Here is a 10,950-nt window from a genome sequence, read left to right as displayed (position 1 = left end):
TTGCGTGAACATTTGGGCGGTGTTATGCAAATCTTCCCACATCGTGACGTAGACATGTGGGGGCGTGTTTAAACGAGGCGTTTTAGGAGGGCATGGACCAGTCTTAACTTTTATAAAGAATGTCTCTTTGGGTTTGAGACTTTAGTTTTTGCAACTTTAGGGATCTTATCGATGCACGAATAGTTGTAACACTCAAAAGAGAAGGGAAAACTTGAAATCGCATCATATGACCCCTTTAACGCACAGGTGAGAATATGAAGATAAATGAACATTAGGAGAGCATTCCCTGAGTGCTGGTGTGGGAACATATATACAGATCTGCTTTGTGCTGCTGTAATCTCAGATGAGATTTGAAGAGCCTCCATGAAACCAAGCACCTTGACCCAGCATTCATTTTTCAAATATGGCTTCTCCATACAAAAGAAATTTGTCAGCTTTGTTCCAGAACAAGGCTGAGTACCACAGGGATACAGTGTCATGCTTTAGGGCATAATGGTGATGAAGCACACTGATGCGTCATCCGTTCCTCATTTACTCCCACTTGTCAGCTGTTTTGGGATTGAACCCAGATATTTAACTATTCATCTACCAGCAGTGAATGCCACCTCTTTGTTTTGAATCTTTATTTTCATGATGTTCTTTATTTTTGTTGGGCAGGGCATTCATGAGCCTAATGGTCCTACGCAGGAGTATTTCCTACTCGAGAGGCTAGTGGACATGGTTATATCTCCCTACCTGAGTAACTACCTCAACATGAACCCTAGCGATTCCTCTTCAGGTGGTAAATAATTTTAAGCTTTTTCTTGTTTTTGGTTTGTGGGTCAATGACATGATTCTCTTTCTTTGTCTGGGTCAATTAATATATTAAAGAATGCATTAACAATTCAATTCATACATACAATAACTTGAATACACCTCTGTGATTAAAATGTTTTAAATTCCTGAATTAAAATTTATTTTGATATTTTTTAAGGTGGGACTATCTGCCAGGTTAGTATAACTGCCCAAATATTGTAAAGAAAATAAATATCATGAAGAAAAAAAGCCTCATTAAAAGAATGATTTATTTAGTAGCTTGACATGATTCTCTTTCTTTGTCTGGGTCAATTAATATATTAAAGAATGCATTAACAATTCAATTCATACATACAATAACTTGAATACACCTCTGTGATTAAAATGTTTTAAATTCCTGAATTAAAATTTATTTTGATATTTTTTAAGGGGGGACTATCTGCCAGGTTAGTATAACTGCCCAAATATTGTAAAGAAAATAAATATGAAGAAAAAAAGCCTCATTAAAAGAATGATTTATTTAGTAGCTTGGCTTAACCTTTTAATATTATTTAATAGAACAGAATAGAAAAGAGCAAAACAGCTTTACTATAATTAATGTTATTTATTAGTAATTTTGTCCACCAAATTAAAATCATATGGTGTAACCAACATGAAGAAAAAAGTGTTGAGCAATAATATCAGATAATTTTACCTTTTTATAACAAAAAAATGCAATGATATTTATTAATTAATCATTTTTAATATTTGAAAAATGTATTTGCCTCTTGAAAATAGATTAATATGATTAATTATTAATAATAAAAAAAACGTTTCTCCACCAAATTAGTCATATGGTCTAACCAACATGTAGAAAAAATGTTAAAGTCTTAACATCAAGAAGTGATTTAAAATATCAGATAATTTTACCATTTTATGGCAAAGTTAGTTAATGTTGTAAAGTGTCATGTGGTGCAACTCCCCATAAACTTTATAATTCATAATATTTGAAAATATGTCTTTGTACCTTGAAAGATATATTATTAATAATTTAAAAATAAAAATAAAAGTCATATGATAAAAAATAAAGTCATATGTTATAACCAAAATGCAGAAAAAGCATGAAGATCAATAAGTCTATTTAAATGGCAGATAATTTGACCTTTTTATGACAAGGCAAAGTTAATGTTTTTAAATGTCATGTGGTGCAACTCTCCAAAAACCTAATGATATTTATGAATTAATCATTTGTGATTTTTGTAAAAACTGCTGTGTACTTTGAAAAATGTATTTTAAAACTTTTAAATAAATTATGAAAAATTAGTTTTATTGATGATTACACAACATGACATTTTTAGAGTCAATAAACTATTTTCAAGAAACACTTTTTTCATGTTTAAAGGTTTATCAAACCCATGTGAAACCAACAGATATTCATATGTCATTGACCCTTGTCTAACTTATGCGTGTTGTAGTCAGCATTAAATCTAACCAGCATCATAATCGCTTCCCCCGCAGAGGATCGTCTGGAAGGCTTGAGATTGGTTAACGCTCCACACCTCAGTCAACCTGAGATTATGGTGACACATTTTGCCCACGAGTCTTTCCTGGCACCTCTAATCGAACACGAGGGTGAAGCCTATTTGGAAAGGACTGGTGGTGTCCGACGCCACACAGTCGCCAATGTGCATTCGGACATCCAGCTCCTGTCCATGAAAAACAGGACGTGTTCAAAAAAAGTGGAGGTCAGTGGGGCAGCCAGGATGACCAAGACAGAGAGCAAAAGGACACCTAAGACTTTCTGCAGTGAACCGGCCTTTTTTGACTCCAAGCCAGGTGGCGTGGAAATCCTTCGAGGGCAAAGCACTGCAGAGATTAAGTGTGGCCTAACTAGTTAGGAAGCTCCTCTCTCACACTCTCAAAACACCCACTGAGATCTTGTAAAGTTACGATAACTGAGACAAGCTAGAACATGTTCGCTTAATACAGTATGAACTCTACTGCTGTGGAAATGTGAGCTGTTTTGTGTGCTAAATACTGTTTGGCCTGTCAGTTTAGCCTGTTTTTAAGAGCTTGGAGAGGGGAGGGTGGTTGAAGAAGCTTTTACTTCAGCCCTTTTTTTGTAAAGCATGCAAAAAGTCGCACTTTCTGTCTTGGAGGTGGTAAAATGGTGTGAAAATATGCTGGTGAGCTAACGGTTTACAAAGGTACAGCAGAAACCATACTGAGACGCATTTGATCACAAACTAACTTCACTGCCTTACAATTAATGTCTTTACCTTCTCTTTCTTAAGCGATCTTACCATTTCATTTCTTTGTAGTGGAAACTAAACATGCTGACGTGAAGAAAAATATGATTTTTAGTCTTTTTATTAATATTTTGTTGGAATTTTAATATTTAAAAAATACATTTAAAATAATTTAAAAAGAAAATTAATTCTGTGTGTGTGTGTGTGTGTGTGTAAAATAATGTATATTTTTGTAGTAATAAATTTTATGAAGAAAGTGGTTTTGAAATCATTTTGGCATTTGATTGTTCATTTTTGCTGTATAACACAGGACTGTACATCTAAGGTTTGAGTAGATGTCTTTAAAGGTTCACGTGAACATTTCTTTGTGTCTCTGGCAAACAGTTTAGAGTTCCTTTAGCAGATTAGCTGTTAAGGAGCTTTAGATGCTGTTTTCAAAATCAACATAACCGCAGAAAACCTTTGTGGCAGTGTTTCAGCATGTGAGCTTCCAAAGAGCTTTATTTCGAGTGTACTAATCAAGGACTTTTCACCTTGGTGAAGGTAAGAGCAGATGGTTATGTGTTTATCAAAGACAATGTTTTGTTTGCTTTTTTGTATTTTATTTTATTAATTTAGCTTGGTTGTATTTGGAATGTGAATATTTTACAACTTAATTTTGAATGAAGCTATAAGAATTTGGAGTGAAAATGTGCTAAACTAATTGAATATGAATGTCATGAATATAAAATGAAAATATTGTCACAATACAAAAAAAATCTTAATGGAAAAAAAAATAGGATGTTGAAAAGATTATATTTCTGTAAATATCAGCTACTATTTTTTTCAGATTTTAGTAAGTTCCTCTTCTGACTGCCACTGGAAGGAAGTTCACTGTAATCTTATTTGAGGTGATAAGTTCAGTAAGGCTTTCCTATTAAGAAGATAGGAAAATTGTGCAGCCGAAGGGCACGATAACATGGGAAGTAAGAAGAAAAAAATGTACTGGTCTTTGATGCCATCTTCTGGACGTTTTACTTGATTGCAACTCATAGTCAATAAAAATTAGTTTCTGTTTCATACATTTCTGATTTTAGAGTTAGAGAGTAGAGTAATGTAATGAGTATGTATGTATATATTATAATGTGTATATTGTGATTGATGATAAGCTGAATTTCTTTTTTTTTCTTTTTTTATTAATTTTCTACACAGAAAAGAGTGTATACAGAAACAGAAAGCAATGATAAACAATGTGTGTCAATACTAATAAAATAAGGTAGAAAGCAACTACAAAAAAAAACATGAACAAACAATGCACAGTCAGAATAATAAGAAATAATAATAATAATTAAATATACATATATAAATAAATATTAATCCGTTATTCAAGCTGTTTATGAGATTTGTAAAACAACCTTCAGAAATCAAGCCTTACTCCTTTCCCATCAACTATCAGGACTGAGTAAAGAACCATTCTCTTTAATATACTGAAAGAGGGGGCCCCACAGCTTTCCAAACTTATTTGAGCATTTCTTGAGGGACAATCGTATCTTTTCTAATTTAATAAAGTAAAGAACATCTGATAACCAAGGAGAATGTGAAGGGGGCGTTTTAGATTTCCAGTTCAGCAATATTAGTCTTCTAGCCAACAGAGTAACAAAGGCAACTGCATCCTGTTTAAGAACTGACAAGGATGGTACAGAGGGGCAAATTCCAAACAAAGCAGTGAGAGCATTCGGTTCAATTCTTTCCCCTGTAATAAATGATAAAGTTTCAAAAATGTTTGTCCAATAATTATACAATGAAGGGCAAAGCCAAAACATATGGATGAGGTTTGCCGGAATTTGACAACATTTGTCACATGCTGGAGAAACACCTTCATAAATCCTAGCCAATCTAGCTTTTGTAAAATAGACACGATGCACAACTTTACACTGAATAAGTGAATGTCTGGCACATATAGATGATCCGTGTACCCTGTTGAGGATCTTTTCCCATAGTTAATCTGATATCTCCTCTTCCACATCATCTTGCCAAAGAGCCCTAATGAAGTCTAAAGACTCAGGACATAGGCCTTTTAAAGTACAAATCGGAATGAAAAAACTATTCAAAGGAGTATCATTAGGCAGGAGAGGAAAATTTGAAAATGTGGCACGAGCAAAACTACGAATTTGTAAGTATCTGAAAAAATGCTGCTTTGGAAGTGAAAATTTCTCTCTAAGCTGTTGAAAAGAAGCAAAAGTGCCATCAATATATAAATCATGGAACGAGTTAACGCCACAACTAGACCAAGATAAAAAGCCACTGTCCAACAGAGAGGGAGAAAAAACATGATTACTGGCTATCGGAGCATAGATTGAGAATGACTGTAATCCAAAGAAGCGCTTAAACTGAGCCCAAATCTTAAGAGTGATCTTTACTATCAAATTCTTAGCAAAGGGTGAGGTAGAAGATAGAATGGGAGAATGTACTAAAGCATTCAGTGAGCTGGGTTTTGCGGAATTTGCTTCCATCATAAGCCATGGGGGAAGAGACTCTAAATTCTTATAATAAAGCCAACATTTTAAGGCTCTAATATTGGTGGCCCAATAATAGAACCTCAGATTAGGTAATGCCAGACCTCCCAGTGACTTGGGTCTCTGTAGATATGCTTTACGTAACCTGGGGACCAAGCCTTTATGGGGCCCTAAGCAGAATTTTATTTGGGGGCCCCCCTCGGTGTCGCCAATACGACTGATTCTTGTCAATGCTTGATTATTCGCACACTATAAATCTAACTCACCCATTATCAGTTTTATTTATTTTAGCTGTGTTGCTTACATCATACCAATGTTTTTACCTTTCTGTGATTTTTAATTGTAACAGTAGCAAACCCACAAGAGTGGTCAGGTGTTAATTTGCACTTTAACATTCAGTCTTACAGTACTATGTGGTATATAAAGTGGTGTACTGAACAGTAGCTAAATAAACCAGCAGACCATGCATTTACAGAAAAGAATGTTATTTTAACAACATAAATTATTATACACAGCAGCAAGCCATCTGTACATAAAAAACAACAACTCTTAATCTATAACTAATTAATTCAGGCATAATGATATTGGAATATACTAGCAAAGACCCCAAAGGTAGGCAAAGGTAAATAATGTTAAGCTGTTATTAGTACCAAGTTTATGAAACAGAATTGATTTATTACAAAAAATATATACCCAGGAAAGTTATTTTTACACAGAAGACAAACACTTTAATCTAAAATTCTATTTATAGGATTTTCTGCTATTTATTATTGCAAACAGCGGCAATTATCTGCACCTCAGTATTATAGTACATTATAAAACAGTATGCAATAATAACGTATTGAGTGTAAATTTTAATTTAAATTATTAAATGGATGCCACCTTATTGGGACAATAAAGCCCTCCCTACAAAGTTATTTTTACACAGAAGACAAACACTTTAATCTAAAATTCTATTTATAGGATTTTCTGCTATTTATTATTGCAAACAGCGGCAATTATCTGCACCTCAGTATTATAGTACATTATAAAACAGTATGCAATAATAACGTATTGAGTGTAAATTTTAATTTAAATTATTAAATGGATGCCACCTCCTACACCTACCCTAACCCTACCCGATACTTTATTTTCAACTTTTTGATTATTTCCTTCATTTTCATTGAAAATAAATGCTTTTCTGATGTGATTTGAAATCTGAAAAGGGAGAAAAAAGCTCGCCAAAAGGAGGCTTCGAACCCGGGTTGATCGCGTTAAAATGAGAAAGTCACACGTTTTAACATCTGCGCTACTGGAGCTGACTACTATTGATTATCGACTGTCTCTTGTATTGTTCACTATCCGAATCACACGTTGGTGGGCGGAGTTAATGTGAATAGTCTCTGCCAACATGGCGGGCTATTTGCACGTTTAGTGTAAATAGATACTCCGAAAAAAATCAAGCCATTTCATGTACTCTTGGGGGGCCCCTGGTGGCCACGGGGCCCTAAGCAGCCGCTTAGTTCGCTTGGGCCGGCTCAGTTTTGCAAAATATTCAAGTAATACTACAATGAATATGACTGTAAATTTTGTCATTCTTTTATTGCATTTTGTCTATCATTATTATTATTATTATTATTTGTTTTAATCAATAAAATAAAACAGGCCATTCCTATGTGTGTGTATGTATGTGTGTGTGTGTGTGTGTATATATATATTGTTTTAGGATCAATTTAACCCCAATTTGAAAAACCAGTAGTGACCGTTAGCTTTCAGTTTTTGTATTTATTTATTTGTTTATTTTAAATTTATTAATCAGATTTGACACTAAAATAGTTACTTTTTTTTAGATTTAGCCCCATGGTTCTCTGAATGTCAAGTCACCTTTTTCTAGCACTTTATTTTAGACAATAGTGCCATTATTTAGCTCAAGTCAGTTCTGTGTTGGTTCTGTTCAGATCAATAACAGTGTAAAGTTAATCAATAAGTACAATGGGGCTAAAGGCCGCAATGTGATGGTTAATAGTGACAATTTCTTTTCATTTCCTTTCCTCCAATGATTTCCCGTTAGACACTCAATCCAGCAGATGGCGCTCTTAGCAAATAACGCTGTCAATCATCTCCCAAAAGCGCCGAAGAAGCCGTTCATCCCGCCGCCGCACAGAGCAACAACCCAAAGCTGGCGGACTGCACGCGAGAACAACGATCGCTTCCAAAATAACATCCCACTGCAGCCCACATTACATCTGTGCTGTAATACGGTGACGCGTTTGAAGACATTTCGAGCGGATACAGCGGGAGGAGCAGCAAAACCGCCGTTATTCATTGAAACCCCCTGGTGAAGTCGGACACGCTGATGGCGGCGACAGTGGAGGAGCTGTACCGTAACTACGGCATCCTCGCCGACGCGAAAGAGGATCTCAGCAAAGTAAACAAAGCCTCATATCTCTGTTTTCCGTCTAGACTCTAGAGGAAAAGTGCTCGTTGGATATTCAGTTTGGGTGGGGTTTTATTTATCGAAAGACTCTAGTGTATGTACGCGGCCTCCTCTAACGCACTAGCACATTAGCGCTAATAGCTGACCAGAGATGTGTGGGGGGTTTGAGTAAATAAGCTAACGGCCATATGCAAGCTTTTGGGGCAGCTGTGTATGCAGACAGGTTTTTTTCTGTTTGTATCTGATGAAATGCGTTGGTTAAATTTGAGGTTTGTTAAAAAAAAAGGCTCAGAGATTCTGATGAGTGAATATACATAATGCAAATCTGCTAGCTTTTTCCTTATTTTGGGTGCATTAATCTGATTAAATGTTCAGATGTGTAATATTACATGTAATATCGTGTCATTTGTATTATATCAAGTTATATTTAAATGTAAAACTATTTCAGAGAACTCTATTCTATTTTAATATATTTTGAAAAGTAATTTATTGATATGATGGCAAACTAAATTATTATTGGTCCACAATTATTAGAAATGGGTCTTATTATTATTATTACTGTTGAAAACTGTTTTTGTGAAAATTCTGCTGAAAATTCAGCTTTGCATCACAGGAATAAATTGCATTTTAAAATATATTCAAATAGAAAAGGGTTATTTGAAATTGTAATAATATTTCACAATATTACTCTTTTTACTGTATTTTTGTTCAAGTAAATGCAGCCTTGGTGGGCAAAAATATTAAATTTTACTTCAAAACATTTGACAGGTATTATTACTATTGTAACTCAATGCTTCTTGTATTAAACATATTGAACTTATTAAAATATAAACATATTTTAAAGAAACATTGCTAGTATTTATAGTTGTAATGTTAAAATTTTCATACAAATTTAAATGTATTATTATCATGAAATGCCACTTATTTTGGTCTATTTTTAAAATTGTTTTTCAGCACAAAGATGCTTATCAGGTCATTCTGGATGGCGTTAAAGGAGGTCCAAAGGAGAAGCGACTGGCTGCGCAGTTCATTCCAAAATTTTTCAGCAGTTTTCCAGAGCTGGCCGATGCAGCCATCAACGCACAGCTTGATCTGTGTGAGGATGAGGATGTATCTGTGAGTAAATCATCATCATCATGTCAGAGATTTGCATGTTGTGGGTGTGAAACCGGAAAACAAATCTCTACATTATTGGTTCATCTTTCCTGGTTTCCTGATTATAGATCAGAAGGCAGGCTATCAAAGAACTGCCCCGTTTCGCAGCAGGAGAGAATTTACCCAGAGTCGCAGACATCCTCACACAGCTGCTGCAGACAGGTCTCACATCTACTAAGAACCTGGTTTTTAGGCAGTGTTAACAAAGTTCCTGCATTTCTGCATAAACTAGTGCAACTAAATAACATACTGTTTTTCCAGCTGTTTGATCATAGTAGTTTCTTCTCATATCTTCTAGATGATTCTGCTGAATTCAATCAAGTCAGCACAGCTTTGATCTCTATATTCAAAATTGATGCAAAAGGTATCCATGTTCATTATACCCTCAATGCTTTATGGATAGAATGTGTTTTCTGTTAATTATACATACAAAAATACTGATTGTTTTTGTGTTGTGTCTGCCATGACGAGTTATTGTCCTCTTTGACCTTGCCGTCTTTCTTTACAGGAACTTTGGGAGGCTTGTTCAGTCAGATCCTGCAGGGAGAAGATATTGTTCGAGAAAGAGCGATTAAGTTTCTCTCTACTAAGTTGAAAACAATGCCGGATGACACAATGACAAAAGAGGTGGAGGATTACATCTTCACAGAGACAAAAAAGGTATCATTCATATTTCCGTTTTCCACACATACACTACCGTTCAGAAGTTTGGGGTTGGTAAGATTAAAATCTTTTTGAAAGAAGACTCTTGTGCTCACCAAGACTGCACTTATTTGATCAGTAAAAACAGTAATATTGTGAAATATTATTACCATTCATAATAACTGTTTTCTATGTAATTCATTCCTGTGATGCAAAGCTGAGTTTTCTGCATCATTATTCCAGTCTTCAGTGTCACACGATCCTTCAGAACTCATTCTGATATGATTTGATGCTCAAGAAACATGTCTTATCAATTTTGAAAACAATTGTGCTGCTGTTTTTGTGGAAACCGTGGTACATTATTTTATTTTTTGATGAATAGCAATTTTCAAATAACAGCATTTTGTTTAAAATAGAAATCATTTGTAACATTAGAAATGTCTTTATTTTGTAATGTATCCTTCCTAACTCTGCCATTGCTGGTCCCAAGCCCCGTAGTGTTAATTCATTTCAAACACAAACAAAAATCAAGATTTAAAGACTAGTTTAAATCTTGTTTAAAATGCATATGCTCTTTATATTTACATTAGTTTTATATAGATTTTTAAAATCTGAAAAGTTTAAATTTGTTACTATAAAAATTCCATGTGGCTTAACCATCAAATAAAAAGTATTAACACACACTATTTTCAAAAAAAAAAAAGTATTTAAGGGTTCTTTAACAAAGCATGAATTATTAATTGTTAAAATGTAAGTTTTTGGAGAGTCACACCATATGACATTTTAAGGGTTAGTTCACCCAAAAATGAAAATTCTGTCATTAATTACTCACCCTCATGTTGTTCTAAACCCGTAAGACCTCCGTTCATCTTCGGAACACAAATTAAGATATTTTTTATGAATTCTGAGAGCTCTCTGACCCTCCCATAGACAGCAATGTAATTACCACGATCAAGGAGATCTGTAAAGTAATTAATGTGACATCAGGGGTTCAACCGTAATTTTACGAAGCTACGAGAATACTTTTTGTACGCAAAGAAAACAAAAATAACGATTTTATTCAACAATTTGTCTCCTCCGCGTCACCTTCGTGCCATTTTGGAGAGTATCCACTGAACGTAAACAGCGTATGCTATTCTGTGTCAGCTGTGTCACCTTGATCGTGGTAATTACATTGCTGTCTATGGGAGGGTCAGAGAGCTCTCAGAATTCATCAAAA

The 10,950-nt window shown here is 34.6% G+C and overlaps 2 protein-coding genes across 3 annotated transcripts in view; both read left to right on the top strand.

Moving 5' to 3' along the window:
* LOC107696270 (proline-rich protein 5-like) overlaps positions 1-3,183 on the top strand; it is a 13,752-nt gene extending 10,569 nt beyond the window's left edge. The window contains exons 8-9 of one of the 2 annotated variants that reach the window (XM_016496547.1): positions 658-778; positions 2,293-3,183. In XM_016496547.1, the coding sequence (XP_016352033.1) occupies positions 658-778; positions 2,293-2,672 (501 nt within the window). In that variant the 3' untranslated portion in view covers positions 2,673-3,183. Of the gene's footprint in view, positions 1-657; positions 782-2,292 lie in introns of both variants that reach the window. The other variant, XM_016496546.1, reaches the window with a different exon arrangement.
* A 4,429-nt stretch (positions 3,184-7,612) lies between these two features.
* LOC107696269 (apoptosis inhibitor 5-like) overlaps positions 7,613-10,950 on the top strand; it is a 7,673-nt gene continuing 4,335 nt past the window's right edge. Inside the window, exons 1-5 of the mRNA XM_016496545.1 lie at positions 7,613-7,925; positions 8,889-9,050; positions 9,158-9,251; positions 9,388-9,453; positions 9,598-9,749. Coding sequence (XP_016352031.1) covers positions 7,854-7,925; positions 8,889-9,050; positions 9,158-9,251; positions 9,388-9,453; positions 9,598-9,749 — 546 coding nt within the window. The 5' untranslated portion in view covers positions 7,613-7,853. The remainder of the gene's footprint in view (positions 7,926-8,888; positions 9,051-9,157; positions 9,252-9,387; positions 9,454-9,597; positions 9,750-10,950) is intronic.

The sequence above is a fragment of the Sinocyclocheilus anshuiensis genome, unplaced genomic scaffold (assembly GCF_001515605.1).
Source record: "Sinocyclocheilus anshuiensis isolate Anshui unplaced genomic scaffold, SAMN03320099.WGS_v1.1 scaffold778, whole genome shotgun sequence".
NCBI classification, from domain to species: Eukaryota; Metazoa; Chordata; class Actinopteri; order Cypriniformes; family Cyprinidae; genus Sinocyclocheilus; species Sinocyclocheilus anshuiensis.
Note: the sequence above shows the minus strand (reverse complement) of the source record. Positions and strands in the feature narration are given on the sequence as shown.